The sequence below is a fragment of the Chinchilla lanigera genome, unplaced genomic scaffold (assembly GCF_000276665.1).
Source record: "Chinchilla lanigera isolate Chin_1 unplaced genomic scaffold, ChiLan1.0 scaffold00002, whole genome shotgun sequence".
Lineage (NCBI taxonomy): Eukaryota > Metazoa > Chordata > Mammalia > Rodentia > Chinchillidae > Chinchilla > Chinchilla lanigera.
In genome coordinates this window covers 24,751,118-24,767,367 of record NW_004955403.1, presented here as the reverse complement: position 1 = coordinate 24,767,367, position 16,250 = coordinate 24,751,118, and the positions used below count along the sequence as shown (strand labels likewise).

At 43.3% G+C, this 16,250-nt stretch overlaps 1 protein-coding gene across 3 annotated transcripts in view; it reads right to left on the bottom strand.

Annotated features, from left to right (window-relative positions):
* Enpp6 (ectonucleotide pyrophosphatase/phosphodiesterase 6) overlaps positions 1-16,250 on the bottom strand; it is a 260,235-nt gene that overhangs the window by 21,511 nt on the left and 222,474 nt on the right. For all 3 annotated transcript variants that reach the window (XM_013513095.1, XM_005373495.2, XM_013513092.1), the window contains 4 exons: positions 15,922-16,033; positions 5,794-5,935; positions 4,938-5,117; positions 1,832-1,969 (listed from right to left, as the gene is read on the bottom strand). In XM_013513095.1, coding sequence (XP_013368549.1) covers positions 1,832-1,969; positions 4,938-5,117; positions 5,794-5,935; positions 15,922-16,033 — 572 coding nt within the window. The remainder of the gene's footprint in view (positions 1-1,831; positions 1,970-4,937; positions 5,118-5,793; positions 5,936-15,921; positions 16,034-16,250) is intronic.

Genomic DNA, 16,250 nt, shown 5'->3' with positions numbered 1-16,250 from the left:
CCAGACCACTTGTTAAGCAGAGAGTAAATCTTGAGTATTTAAGCCATTATTTAAATGGTCTATGACTTATCGCCAAGAACATCTTAACTGACATCCCTAAGTCTCTCATCATTGTTTTTTAGTCAGTCTATGGAAGGGTGTACATCTTGCTGGGTGTTTCACTACTAAGACGACTTCGGGTGCTATCTGGAGCAGCTTCATCAGTGCCTGTCTTACCCTCCTGGAAGGACCCGAGGCCTTTGCCGCTGGAGTGGATAGGGCACCTCACCTGTAGTCCAGCACCTCATGGTGACCTCTGGCTCACCACTCCCTTCCGTAAGCCTGTTTCCCACCTAAACACCCCAAATCACACTGCATTTTACCATCTCCCTCGCTACCAGGAACCAACTCCCAGTGCAGTTGACTTTAGCTAAACATGAGAAAACAAACAACAGATACATACGTAGTCACTCTAAGACAGGAGTGGCAACTATCTTGGCTTAATCCTCATAACCCATTAACTTTTAAAAATTCAATGTAATTCCACTAGAATGTTATAAAATGAAAGAAACTTAAAAAGAAAGCTTTCTGTTGAACTTGGAAGGCTGGATTTACGGACCCAAGTCGGAGAGGCATGTACCCAGGTGGCACACTGGCCGCCTGCATGTTCAGTGTGAGGCCTGGAGGAAACCGAGCTACACAGCCCTGCAGGAGCCTAAATAATCTCACTCTGAATGAACTTTGAGCAGGGGGGTCAGGGGAAAAGAAGCCTTTTGGCTTTTGGAGGAGACAGTGCTCATGGGCACAGTGCTCTAGATGCCTCTGTTCTTCTGAGAGCACATAGGAATGGTTCAGCCTACTGGATGACTGAGACTTAATCCTAGAGCCCCCAGTTTTCCATGCCCAGGTTTCTGGTCATCCATTCATTCACCCATCAGTATGCCTTCGATGGTCACCTGCTCTCTGTCTAGTGGGTCACCAAATCATCTCACATCTTATACATGCTGGCCTCAACCCACTACTCTTTTTTTTTTTTTTTTGGTTTTTCTCCGGTACCGGGAACCGAACTCACGACCTTGCGCGTGCCAGGCAGACGCTTTTGCCGCTGAGCTAAACCCCCAGCCCCTCTCAACCCACTACTCTTATTTGCTGCTCTTTTTATTCATTTATTTTTCTAGTAGTCTGATCTAAGTGCAACTCACTTTGAGATGCCTCTAAAATAGCCCACAGCCTCTTCAGGAATAGATTTGGCAAGTGGCCTGACCAGAGATTCCCCTGAAGGGGGCAGCTTCTGTCTTGGCTCCAAATTCGAAGATTCCAGAGCCGGATGAGCTCCAGTCCAGGCAGACAAGGAGGGAGCTGTGGAGTTATTCAGACCTGAGGCAATTAGGGTTCAGGTCAGAAATGCAAGGTAATCTCCTTTGTAAAATCAAGCTGACAAACTAGGGACTTGGATCTACAGAGTTCTGTTTGCCAAACATTTCTCTTAGAGGGGAAAGCAAAGTTGAGCCTCTCCTTGCCTTGCACTGCCATAAGCAATTGCTTTGGTTCACAATAACTGTTCCACTTTCAACTGAACAGGTTACATTGTAAGCCTGGGAAACTGAGTTAAGGCCCATTTGTTGAAATACAGGGAGTCTGAAGCCACTGAGTCTAGACCATGGCTCTGGGTTTGTGTCCACACAGCTACCTGATCAAGCCTTTCTCATTCCCTAAAGAAGGACACAATGCAATAAGTGGCACCCAGGTGAAAAGAATCTCTTAGGTATAGAAGTGGAGTGATTATTATTTGTCTCTGGACTATTTGATAGAGTTTGTATAATGGAGAAACCATCATAGATTTTATAATTACCTCTGTGATGAACCAGCCTTCATCCGCCACTAAAGTCAAGGGAGAGACGAATTTCCCTTTCTTGTAATAGAATCTGCCTGGTATGGCTTCTTTCTCGTAGACAGTCATATGCTCCACTCTGCTCAGTTTGTTATAAATCTGTAAAGGAAACCAAGAATGACCAATTTTACACTCTTTTTAAAAATGTACATTGAAGACCAGAAAAAGAATTTATCAAAATCTGATAGATTTGACTATAAAAAAGTAAAAGACTTCTCTATAGCCCAGAAAACAAGCTGGCTTTATCCTAAGCCCAGAGATTCACTTATCTTCTGAACCAGGCCCTAGGAAAACAGTGAAAATCCATCACACATATGCACCTATAGACATACAGAATATCTCAGTGCAAGGGGTAAAGAAATCCTGGAGGGATTCTTTAATGGAGTACTATACTGCAGCGAAGATGAGAAGATCACAGCTACAAGGGCACATGGAAGAATATTGGAGACCACTTGTGGAGGAAAAATAATGTAAATTGCTGAAAAATATACAGAAATGTTGCTATTATATAAAGTTCAAGTAACTACAAAACCAAATCATATATATATATATATATATATATATATATATATATATATATAGTAAAACTATAAGGAGAATTATGAAAATGAAAACTTAAAATTTAGGACAGTGTGTTTTTCATAGATGGCAAAAAAGTTTATGGGGTCTGGGAAGAACACCCAGAAGAGGTCACAGGTTATGGCAATGTCCTACTTCTTAACCTTCTAGTGAATATTAGGAGACCATTACAACATTATCCTTGATACCTCACAAATGTTATAATAATTCTTTTGTATATATCCAATCACTAACTGACATACTGCAGTGATGCATTTATGTCAAAGACAATATACCAAAATTAAAAAGCAAATAAGAAATTGGTCTGCCTGCTGTTAAATACCACGAAGGCCAAAGCAAAAAGATATTCTTTGACTTGACCTAGAGAGTGTGTCCTACCTGCATGTGAATCTTGAAAGCACTAGTAATTGTTTATCAACTATATTGTTAATTTTATGACACTTTGTAAGTACTTCTAACATTTAGCAGCTGCTTAAGTATTTACGGCTAAAATGAAAATCAGCTGGCTCATGTTGACTTGCTGGCCTTTAGCCAAATCATATGTTCTTAGGTATAACTGAAAATAAAATTGAATTTATCAAATTGCTTGTGAGATATATCTTGTCTTTAGATTGTTTAATAAAAGATTTCTCATGGGTCCATGAGTTAAGATTTCCCTCTTAAGAAAATCCAGAGTTCTTAAGGGAAGTAGGGTACATTTGCAGAAAGGTTTTGGATAAATGAAAAGTCTATTGAAAACACAACAGGTCTCACAAACTGTTGTGTCAGTCACGTGACAAACTGTCACCCAAACAGAGCCCCCTCTTTTGAATCATACACCAACTGCTGTAGGCTGCGAGCAATGCTCGACTTAAACATCACGTTGGAAGAAGCTCTCCCCAGCATGTGGGCTGCGGGTGCCCAGGCATTCTGGAGGCAGCACAGTCCTCGGTGCCAAGTTGGAGACAAAGATGTTGTTCCTTGCCAGGGAAACAGAACTTCTTCTCGTGAACCTGCCAACATATAAAATACTCTTCCTGACTTCATCTTCAGTGAGCCCGTGGGGATATTGTGTAAATATTTTCAGCACCTCCACTTTCTGACCTGAAGCCTGAGAAGTAAGAAGTGTCTCCCCGGGGGGAGGGGCAAAGCTGGGGACAGTGGCAAGTACATGGCTTTTACATGCAGTGGCCAGGGCTGGAGTGCGGGTTTCCCCCGGGGGCAGAGTTGGAACTCAACCTCAGCCAGGGATCCACTGACAAGACAAGTGTCCAGGGACAACTGGATCCCTGCTGTGAGGATGGATGTGGCCTCTTCCTGGCTGCCCGTGGCTGGCAATCTCCACACCAGCAGCTTTATCTCCCCTGAGAAAAAAATGTTGCTTTCTGCTCTGGATCTGGGAGTGGGCAGAAGTTGTGGAGCCTGTACTCAAGTGACAAGGCAGCCTGACAGCAGGCTGTAAGCCCAAGCTGCCACTTGTCCCTCGCTAGTTTCTCTGGGTGGTTGACTGCTGCCAGCTGTATCATTGTTCTGAAAGAGTGGTAAGTAGTGGCCTAATTATCCCTGGGTGCTGAGTTCCTCCCATGCGAACTCAATCACACCCTCCTTGGAGACGTTCTCCCTTGACAGTGGTTGTCATAATAAATGACACATGCATCGTCTGTGCAGTGGGTCCAGCACGATTCTGCGTGCTCTGCAGCAGCCAGGGGCAGCTGCAATTTCATCACTCCACTCATGTGTGGGAAGAAACAGAGGGGCCAGGGGAGGTGTCTTTCTGGTTCCAGCTGGTGACAGGGCTGGGATTTGAACACAAGAGGTGTGGCCCCTGAGATAAGGAGCTGGCCCCCTGCACGCCCGGCCTCAGCTCCCTGCCTTCATTCATCCTTTCACTTCTCCAGGGCAATGCTTGACTTAAAAACCACGTTGGAGCAAATCAGACTGGCAGCTTCTTTGCACAGAAGGAGCATTTGGTGTCTTCCTCTGATGGTCCCCTCATTTGCCTAAGCAGAACTATATTTCAGCTAATGAAATAGCTCATAATGGCATTTTTCCACATATTGGGCACACACTAACCATTGTGTGTCTTTGATCTCATCTGATGTTCATACAGCTCAGTGGGGCAGCCGAGTGTGGTGGTCCACACCTGTAATCCCAGCATTCTAGGATGCTGAAACAGGAAAACTGCACAAGTGCATACCCAGCCTGGGCGACGTAGCAAGTCTGTCTCAAAATACAAAAGGGCTGGGGAATGTAGCTCCGTGCAAAGGCCCTGTGTTCAACTCCCAGTACTGAAAAAAAAAATCAGTAAAGATATATACCATTATGGAGAAGACCAGAATTGGGGAAGATGATTTTGATGAGATCGCTCAGTGAGTGAGTGGAAAACTAGCTGACCCAGTTTAGAATGCAAGCGCCCGCTGTTGCTCTACACAGCTACACAACAAGATAAAAGACAGTGGAGATACATGAGGTATGTTTGCCCGTCAGTCCCCGTCAAGGGATTTCTTGCCTCAGTGTGTCTCCCAGGGGCTGGCCACAGGCTCACGACGGGCCCTCGGTCTTTCACTTGCTGCAGGTCATTCAAACTGATGTGCTTGTTCAGCTCAATCACTTTGTCCATCCAGAAAATGTCCGTCATTCCGTGATCTGAGAAAATGATGACGTTCAGGCTGTCCTGCAGGCCTCGTTCCTGTAGGGAGAGCAAAGGCGGTCGCTACAGCACCTTCCAAGAGAGGCTCTCTTGTTTTTAAACCACAAAGTATGGGAGAAGAGATATTTTCTCAATTCTGAATTTAATCATCCACCATCTGCCTTGATGAGAAACAGTTCAAATTCACAGCAGAAGCACTTTGGGGAGGGGAAACCTCCCATCCCAATATGTGCAGAAAAATAAGACCAGGCCTTTACCTTTGCAAACCACGCTCCCTGCTTTTATTTTCTTTTACATTTTTAACCAACTTGCATGGTTGTATAAGAACTCTTGTTTGTTCATATTATAGATGTAAACAACGGAAAAGTAAAATAAACACAACATAACAAGGAAACAAAAACTTGCACTTAGTCATTCAGCCAGTTCCCATGTCTGACTCCCTTCTCCAGCCACGCTGGTTACCAAATTTGTTAGGATTCTAAAGAATGGGGTCAGTTTGCCGGCTAGGTCAGGTAGTGAGGCACACAGAGGTCATTCCAATCCTCCCGGCCAGGCTGTGGGATGAGGGGTCTCTTGGACCCTCTGGAGGTGCTCTACGAAGAAGAAACAGCCTTGCACTGGTCTAGTAGGAAGTAAGATGGCAGGGAGCGGCAGTCAAGGAGAAACACAGAGGGATCAGAAAGAATGGCAGCCTCGCTGTCCTTGCTTAAGTCACCTGGATCCACTGTGTCATGTACTTCAGGACAGTGTCCACGGCTCTGAGGGCGTCTTTTCTCTGAGGTGAGGAAGGGCCGTAGTGGTGGCCTTCCACATCGATGCGTTCATGGTATATGGCCACAAGGTCAGCCCGGCCACTCCTGGAGGGAACAGGTAAGAGAGGCATGGCTAAAGGAGACACCTGATGACCTACTCCCTTGTGACCCACCAGCCCTCTGTGAAGCCACTGGCATCCCCCAAAACCCTGTTCTGTGTGCCAGGCAAGGCCCCTCCCTCAAAATGAACCAGCTGGAGGAATACTGAACCAAGACTTGCTAGTTGTGAGCACCTTGGTGACAAAAGTTGGAAAATGTGTCTATTGCCCACCCCCTGTTCTGGCTGTATGGAATTGCTCATCATGTCTCTAAGAGTTGGAGGATGTGCTAACAGGCAGAGGATACTTTTTATAGCTCTACCCTTCCCATCTGCTTTCATTGGTAGGTCATACACCTGGAAGCAATCATTTAAATAACTACTGCTCAATTATTACTGGATTTTAAGGAAGTCTCTAGATAAAACACTAGACTGTGGGTCTAATTGATTGGCAAGATGGGATGTAAATAGGTTAGTGTTTAGAGCCTGACATCAGCAGACATCCCAGAGTGCTTGCTATATGAGGGATACATGAAAGGTTGGCTCTAGTGTGGATATAGAGTGAATTCTAGAGGTAACCACACTCCTATGGGTGCAAAGACTCACCCTCTTGGCTAAAGCATCAATGGTAGGAATTCAAGCTACTTAATCCTCAATGCTGAAAAGCCAGCAATATAAATGGGAGAAGGAAGCTGGTGGAGTGAGGGTGGGGCGAGGAGCACCATGCAATGTACATTCTGACCTGTAACTTCCCACCCCCAGTTATGCCTTTGCTCACTTCCCTGTCCCCCAATAAAGCACCTGAAACAGATCACAACAATGATGATAAAGATGGTGACAAGGATGACAATGATGGTAATAAGAACTAACAAGAAATGAAGCCATGGAAAAGAAATTAAAGGTAATTGCTCTGTTTGGACTTTACAAGAGGTAACAATTAATACCCTTGGCAAATTGAAAAATTTCTCTTAGAAAAATGTTTTAAATACACACACACACACACACTCACACACAAACACACAGTGTGATTTCTGCTGATCATGGCCTCCCCAGAAAACATCTGCGGGGGCTTCATTCCTACCATCCTTACACAGGAAAATAGCCTCGTAGAAATTCAGACAGCTTGGTTTGCCCAACTAGAATTACAGTGCCCGATCCTCCTCTGATTAAGGGCAACTTCGCTTCCTCCAGGAATCTTATTCTGGCATCCCGAGGCCAGGCTAGGTGGCTTTTCTGTGTGTTCCTATTCTGGGCTATGAATTTACATACTGTGCTGTAATTGTCCACTTCTGTGTCCTCTCTCTCTCTAAACTGAGATTCTTTTACTCCAGAGAAAGTGACTTTTTCTCCATTTAATGCACAATAGGAGTCCTCGAACTGACAGTGAACTGTATAATAACAAGTGCTCAGTAAATGGCAGTTACTGGTCTAGTGTCACGGTGCGGTCTTTTATATACATTGTTTTATTAAATCTTCAAAGCAACCTTAAAAGAATTCAGAGTTCAAGACATAGCCAGCATCACAAAGCTAATAGTGGCTGGAGCCAGAGTTCAAACCTGGACCCCAGAATGCAACCACTAAATACTCAGAATTTGACAGCCCACACCAGTGGGGAAATGTTCTACTCAGCTTAAGTGATCTTTTGGAAATGATTCTTGCTATCTTACATGACTCTGACAAACCTCTAGCAAGCCGGGTGTGAGACCGGCAAAAGCAGCTCTGAAACTTGGTCACTTCACTTCGAGACGCATGGTGGACTGTGTATGTAGGTTGACTCTGCCTCCAATATCTAGAGTTCCAGTGAAAAGGCTTTGCATAGGAGAGGATATGCAGATTTTGCCAATGAAGAACTAGGCCTAAGAGGGTCCTAGAAGTTACTGAAGGCCTCACAGATCCTTGAGACGCAGCTAAAACAGGAAATTCAAATCTACTCCAAAGTCAGAACACTTTTAACTCTACCAAACTGCCTGCAAGGGTCTAGATCTACTCCATCATCTAAACCAAGGCCAAACTCCCGAGAATGTTCTGCCTGGCACGTTCCTTCACCTGGTCACGTGCTCTTGAGTGATGCTGTGAGTTTCTATGGGGCACTCAGAGGTGCACTTTATTAAGTTTTTTGAGAATACTTTGGTTTCAAATTAGGGGAAATTATTACTCAAAAGTTCTTTTCTTTTTTTAGAGCAAAACAAATTGACCCCTCATTAATAAATTTCATTACCACCCTTCTCCTCCACAATGTGGATTGGGCGAGGTTATTATTCAGGCACTGCTCAAAATGATATTATCGTTATTCACCTTTGTTAATGTGTGAATGACTAATCCAAACTTCCCCCGCATCCACACACAGTAGAATACAAAAAAGTCACTTTGGGGTCCTTGCAGTATGTAGCGGATAGGTAAGAGTTCATATGAGGAAATGGCATTTTCATCCCTATGCTGAAATTCATTTGAGGCCCACGTGCAGCAGACAGAGAGGCTGATGGCTCTTCCTCCATCACTGTGCTTGGGCAGAATGGAAGCTTCTGCAAAATCTGTCCTACGGAAAAGCCTCAGCATCTGCTTCTTTTATGTACTTGCATCTCTGGCAGTCCAGGTGTGCTGATTCACACAGCACATGATCTGGTTAGATGGCCACACTTTCAGTGAGGGGTTATATGTGGGAAAAGTCCTATTTGATAGAGTGGTAAACGTACTACAATGAGGAGTTTTCACAAACAAGGTTTAATGTGGCATTAATGCTCAGTGGAATCCTTCTAGTTCTCTTCATTTGGACACTTTGGTTTAATGCTGCAGTCACTAGATGAGCTTCCCCAAGGCTGTTTTGCATAGTCACAAATCTCCATGTGATTGGATAGCTAATAAGTATCACAATTTACTTGATGGCTTTGTGTCAGGAAACTCAATCTCAGATGTCTGGAACACGTGATTTGGGATGCTTGCAATTTCAGGGTTGCACAAGCGAAGGTTTCTATGTTAAAGTTTCGTTGATTCACCTAAGTCTCTGAGGGCTCCTGCCTGTATGGAGTTGTGCAGATGAATTCTTATAGGCAGCTGTTTTCCATATGGGCCTGGTCTCCATCACAGGTCAGCTCGTTTGTAACTGTGGGTGAGGAGAGATGGGCAGAGAGGCCTGCAGATCTGCTGTTGGCCATTTACAGCTTTAAGGCAAAAGAACCATGCCAGAAGGACGTGTGGCTGTCATCCCAGTTCCCTGAGACCTGTAGGTGCTTTTAGCCCTGGAGCTTTGGAAACAAGCAAGTCTCCCATCATTTTAGGATTCTGTCCAGATTTCATTGCAATATAAAAGTAGTTCATAATGCCACATCCATTTGCCTGACTGAAGTGGGTTAGAAAGAGAATTAGACAGTGAGAAATGAAGGCAATTTAAAGGAAGAGTTAGTTACTGACAATTAAGGAAAATAATCCAAAACTTACAGATAAGGCCCAAAATGACCACCCATCTTTTCAGTGCCATATTAGAGCACTGGTCATTAAACTTGCTTGAAAATTAGATTAAACTGCTAATTAATGTTCAGACCCTGTAAACGTAGCTGTTAACTGGTAGGGAAGCTGATATGGTGAAAATTATTTTTGTTTGATAGAGAAACAGCCCCCCAAATGACATTGTGATTATCCTCTGTGTTGTTAAGCATTTCTGCATCGCACACCATCGTCTTCCTCATTCCTTTTCTTCAAGCGTATGTGTGTGCATGTGTGCATGCGTGTGTGTGTGTGTGTGTGTGTGTGTGTGTGTATTTCTCAAACTCTCCTAACCAACCTTGTCACCCTCCTGACTCTTCAGTAGTAAATTAATTTGAACCTTGGCATAATTCTCAATCAAAGATGTAGTGAGTATATGACAAAGTTTTAGTTTTGAAAATTAACTTTTGACAGGAGCATTGGAACAGCACAAATCTGCATTCAAATTCTGGTTTTTCTCCTTCCTAGTTAGGTCTTAGAGGAATAGTAGAAGTATCTCCAAACCTCAGTTTTCTCATATGAATGTCTATATTGGATATGAAATGAACTGATGCTTATAAAGATTCTGACATACAGCAAAAGAGAAAGAAGGGGAAGGAAATGCTTCCCTCTTCTCTTTTTCTTCTAGAAGTCCCTATATCACTTCTGTTGAGTGTGTATTTGCAGCAAGAGGGGAACCTGGTCTCTGTGAGCCTGGGCCCATGTTCCCATCTTTCTCAGTCCACAGGGAGGAGAGTCTCAGACCAAGATATTTGAGCTGGCTTCCAGGTGGCTTATGGAGATAACCTCCCATCCCTCTATTCCTTTATTAATACTAGTGGCCACTGAGGTTTTGGGATCCTGAAGGAATTCTTTTGGATCTGTGCTCAATAGTGTGGAGCTTGACAAGGGATGACAGCTGTGTCCACCATTCCTGCAGCCCGGTGGCTCCTTGACCAACCCTTTGATGAGCCTGTGTGGTCAACTTAGAAGCTACTGTCTGGCCCCCTCCATGGAGCCAGGACTCAGTGAGGCTGCCTCACCTGCACTCTGCTTCACCTACCCTAAAACTACTTGTTATGGCTTATTTCAGCCTAAGCACCATGTACCACTTCTTGCCCACTGAACTGTAAATATCCTGCAAGCAGAACCTCCAGGACAATAGATTAAATTATACACATCACAAACTGTCCTCTCTTCGGGCAGTGAGGTGGTAGTATGAACAGCGGTGCTGCCTGCTGAGTACCTGTGTGTAGTGGTACAGTACAAAGTGCACCAGGTGGCTGCATGCACTGAATGCATAAAATACCAAACAGACTGCAAAGGCCTCATCCACTTTGACCCCGCAGGAGTCCCAGGCCCAGGGTAGTGCCACAGTGAACAGGAAGGTGGTTCTCAACTTCCTCTCTGGTCTGGTTTTCCTTTAGTAAGTGTTAGAAGTCTGGTTGTCGCTGAGAGTGGTGGCACATGCCTGTAACCTAAGCACTCAGGAGGCTGAGACAGGAGGATTGTTGCAAGTTTGAGGCCAGACAGGGATACAAAGTGAGTTCAAAGCCAGCCTGAACTGTGTAATGAAACCTTGTCTCAAAAATAAGTAAAATAAAATAAAATAAAGTGAAAAAAAGGAAGTCTGCTTGAAGATCAGCTTGAAGGAATGAAAGTTGTTTTTCAGTCACTTCTTCCCACACAGGATGGGCCCCAGGAGGTAGGATGCTAAGCCTGTGTGGAAAGCGCTGGGTCCTGGCTCTCCAGCCCCCTAGCTTGTGAGAGTCAGGCCAAGGTATTTAACCCTCAGAGCCAGTGGTCTCTTCTGTAAAACGAGGAGGACAAGAGCTATGTATTATAATGGAAGCCAGAACAGAATGCATTAATAGAAATAGAGCCCCTTGTAGTGCTGGCAGATGGGTATTAAAAACACTCATTCTTGTCCTTTCTCCTTCTCTATGCTAACTAAATATCTAAGTTCAAAGACAGCATCTGACACAATGTGACTGGGGACAACAAGGCTGAGCACCGGAAAGCAATGGCCAGGTCAGATGTGGGCAAGGGTGGCTGCCTCCTGCAGAGGCGTGTGCGGCTTTGTGACCCGCGTGGACCTTCTGCAGAAATCACCCTGGTAGGACTGGCACGTCCTGCTTTCTGTCAAAGCCCACCTACCCTGTGTTCCATGTGGACAAAGGAAACTTAGAAGCAGTACTGACTCAGAGAAACATGTGTACGCGTTCAGACACTTACATCTGAAAATTCAAACTCTTCTTCAAATTACAACTAGGAATTTGAGATAGGCGGTATCTAGGCATGGTGATGCACACGCGTAAATCCAGCACTCTGGAAGACAGGCAGGAGGACCCAAGTTTTATGGTAGGGCAACTTAGCAACTTGATGAGACCCTGTCTTAAATTTATTTTAAAATTGGCTGGGGATGTAGCTTAGTGCAAAGTCCCTGGGTTCAATCCCTAGTAATGCAAACAAACAAAACCTCTCAAAACTCAGGAAGTGAGCCAATAGCCTTCTAGACAAGCTTCTCCACTTAGGGCTATATTATAAAAAGATAACTATTACACAATTTTATCTAAACACACACGCCATGAGAATTATGACTCCTCTGAGCCACATTATTGCTTGCACAAGCTGCCACTTGCAGAACAGACTGGATTATTCTAGGCTGTTCTAGGTCATAGCTATCACCTACTTTGCTCCTAAATAGGACAGAGGTTAAACTTATTTTTAAAGGAAAATACTGACCCCCAACCATCAGTCTATCTTGTATAACGATAATGAGAAATCTTCTAATAATGCATAAATTGGTTGAAGAAAGTACTTCTTTTTCTCTAGGGAGGGGCCTAAGTTATCTTACTGCCTTTCATGGCAGTATCCTCTGGCTTATTTTTCTTCTTGTCTTCTCTCATTTTAAGGACTGCCTAGTTTTAGAGATGATGGATCTGTATCTTTTCACTTACTATTCAAAGAGGCTATTTCTGGTGTCTCTGTTAACTTAACCAGTTGAAGATCCCATAAGGTAATGGGTTTGGTTTAGTTCTGCTCAGGCCTTCACTGCCCAACTGCAGGGGCATCACTCATATAGCAGACTATGTGAGTGGTGTTTTGTGGGGCTCAAGGCCATGTGCTTTAACTACAATGTTAATGGTGCTGGGTTGGGCAACTTAGTTCCACCCTGCACCATGTGGAAGGTTATCCTGGGATACCTCTCTATATCTGCAGTTCTTTGCAGCCTTTTCTGTCTAAAGGAAGCCAATGCCTTTGCTGCACACACACACACACACACACACACACACTACCCCCATCATCTCCACAACCACCACTGCCACCTCCACCAGTACTACTACCATCACTAAGAAAACCCTTCCTTTTTCCAAGGTAAAGACGCAATTCCTCATCATTCTATGCCTTCATCGTATTGCTTGAAAAAGAAAAACAAAAGCACAAGAACAGCACTTCCTCAGAGGAAGGAGAGCCCAGCACTTATCTCTCAGGCATTCTGGCGTCCCTGAAGATAGGGCAATCTGCTTGTCAGCCAAAGCTGACCTGAGACTCTCATGGCTGTGCGCCCCCTGCTTGTCTACATGTGAATCGCTGCAAAGAGTCCGTTCTTCTGGCGAGGCAGGATGCATGAGAGAGATGACACCGCTACAGACTGTTGTTATTTGATAATCCGTATTTTCATATCTGGCATAGCAAAGGCGGCAGAGAGAACTAGCACTTCGGTTGTGCTGGGACCGGACTCAGGGAGACATAGAACGATCCCAAAGTTCCAGCTATGCTCGTTTGCTGTACGTACTGTGCTCTTCTGCTTTGCTTGCACAAACTAGACCATAATACAATTTCCCTGATCATTCTATGAATGGCTTCTGAGTCCTTGCGGGCAACAACAAGAAAAAAGAGTAGGTAGCAGGCAGACCCACAAAACATGTGATTTATAAATCATGGAAGAGCATTTATTGAAAGGCTGTTTTCCTCAGACTCTGCCCCTTCCCTCTCCTCACAAAAGATAAACCTTTACATTTGTTACTTCTCAATCTTTTAAGCATTTTAAAATAACTTTCCTTCCAACCTGTCAATTGCGGCATGAGCCGTTAGGTATCCTAAATGCCCCTTTTGAAAGATTTCATGGAAGTAGAATATTTTAAGAATCAGTGAAAGCAGCGGTCTTGTTTTTCTCCCTCGCTAGTTCTACGGGGGTAACTGCAGCTCAGCACGATGGACGGGGGCAGAAGGGGAAATGAAACAATAGGGGTCCGTAAGTGTCACCTTTGTGTCTGAGTCAGTCTTAGTGTGACCCACTCACGTGTTCAGTGCTAGTGATCAGCACACCAGCTTGACGTATCTAACGCTCACAGAGTTCCCCTTGGAGGATACGCTCCTTCTTTTGTGAATATGAGGGTCCTGCCCTGGCCTCCACACTCTAATTACTCTGAGTGCTCTGCCTTAGAAATCCACTTAGCAGTCATGGTGATTTTTACTCTCTCCTTGGGCGTTTGAGAGCCACCACCCCCCTCAGCTTTTTGGTTACTGAGTTCTCACGCAGACTCGCAGCTGGTTTCCTATCTTGGAAGAACGACAGACTCTTTAATAAATGGTACTGGAAAAGTTGGCTTGCCACCTGTCAAAGACTGAAAATAGACCCGAGACTATCACCATGCACCAAACTCAAGTCAAAATGGATCACAGATCTCAGTATTAAAACAGAAACACTGAATTTATTGGAAGAGAAAGTAGGTAAAAACCTCGAAGACATAGGGGTAGGCAGAGAGTTCATGAACAAAAACCAAACTGCCCGTGAAATACTTCAAAGAATCAACGACTGGGATCTCATTGTACTGAAAAGTTTTTGCCCATCTAAAGAAATCACCAGCAGAGTAAAAAGCAAGCCCACAAATTGGGAAAAAATTTTAGCTGACTGTCCCTCGGACAAAGGTCTTCTATCTAGAACATATAAAGAATTAAAAACATCAGCCCCCCGCAAATTCAAAGACCCAATCCAAAAATGGGCAGCTGAGATGAATACACATTTCTCAGATAAAGAAATACAAATGGCAAATAAATACATGAGAAAGTGTTCAACATCATTTGTCATTCAAGGAATGCAAATTAAAACAACTTTGAGATTTCATCTCACCCCAGTAAGAATGGCTAGCATTAAGAAATCAACCAATAACAAATGCTGGCGAGGCTGTGGAGAAATAGGAACTTTTCTCCACTGCTGGTGGGAATGCAGACTGGTGAAGCCACTGCGGAAATCAGTTTGGAGATTCCTCAGAAAACTAGGTCTAGAGGTCCCACTCAACCCAGCTATCCCCCTTCTGGGTATTTCCCCAGAAGATCTGAAAACATCATATCACAGCCTTATATGTGCACTCATGTTCACAGCAGCGCAATTTGTAATTGCTAAATTGTGGAAGCAACACAAATGTCCATCCACTGAAGATTGGATAAAAAAATTGTGGTACTTTTATATAATGGAATATTACTCAGCTATAAAGAAAGATAAACTCAAGGCTTTTATAGGTAAATGGTCACAACTAGAGACCATACACATAAGTGAAATAAATCAGACTTTCATGTGTAAGCATTGTATTGTCTCACTAGAGTAAGACCTGAAAGAGTGAATAAAAATTAGAAGGTATGATAGACATTATGAAATGAAAGGAAAATGCTCAAAAGTAAAGGGCAGCTGGGGTGTGGGAAACGAGAAGGGAAAGAAGGGGAAATTATGTAAGTATGTAGAGATAGGATAGCTAACATAGTTATACTTCTGTCTTCTATTACTCTACAGAAAGGAACAGTTAATAATTACTTGTTTGATCAATCTTTTATGTCTCTGTTTTCCTGAGAAACCACTTCGAAGATATCAGTAATAATACAACAACCATGGTTAATTTCCTACAACTATGTCTGTAACTCTGTTTTGTTTGTATTGTTCTTATGCTATTTTATAAACAGATGTCTGTTTGTTAATATGTTTTCCTTCTTTTATTTTTTAAAATAAAAAAGATTCATGTGTGCTATTTGGAACAGCAGTACTAATTTCTGCATTTTCAAACCTTGTGTTATTGTTCTCCATCGGAGAAAAAAAGGTCCTGTGTTCTGATACACTAATGTGCTGCATGTATTTCTGAGAAGAAGGTAGACGAACAAGCAATTTTCCAAACTTATTTGAGTATACATCCTCCCTTTTGCTAAATACTTCTTGATATCTTTTGATAGCACTGTTTGCTAAAGTATGATTAGGAAAGCGCTAGCATTTGTTGTGCTTTTCCATTGTCCGACAGCATAGAAAAGGAAGTCCTAAACCCCTGGGGATTTTCTTGCTCTCAGTTGAACATTTCCAGAGTTCCTTGCCCAAAATACTTAATCATAATCATTTCTTCTCAGCAGTTGACAATATTTATGTTATTGGGTTACCAACTCTTCAAGACATGATTTCACCTATATCAGGCCCTCCTGATTCACCTTAGGATCCATTATTGGTCCTGAAACAAGAACAGTGGGATGGCTAAGAATTTGGAACACTTACTTGAATGAGTCAAGAGCATCACTGACTGCATTGGCAAAATTGATATCCGTTGGGACATTTTTATATTCTAGGCAATAAGTAGGTCTGACACCAAGAATCTCAACCTCACAGCCTAAGAAAGAAAAAGATGGCAAATGGTTACTCTCTTTAATATTTGATGGAGGGTCCTGAGCCTATTTCAGGAAGCAAACATAATTAGTCAAAATAAAATTTTTGTACATTTCCTTGAACTAAATTAGTTTATTGCTGATAGGTGGTGTATTTAATTGCAATTTTGCTTAATTGGAGGAGAAGAAATTCTTTTTTTTTTTTTTTTTTTTTTTTTTGGA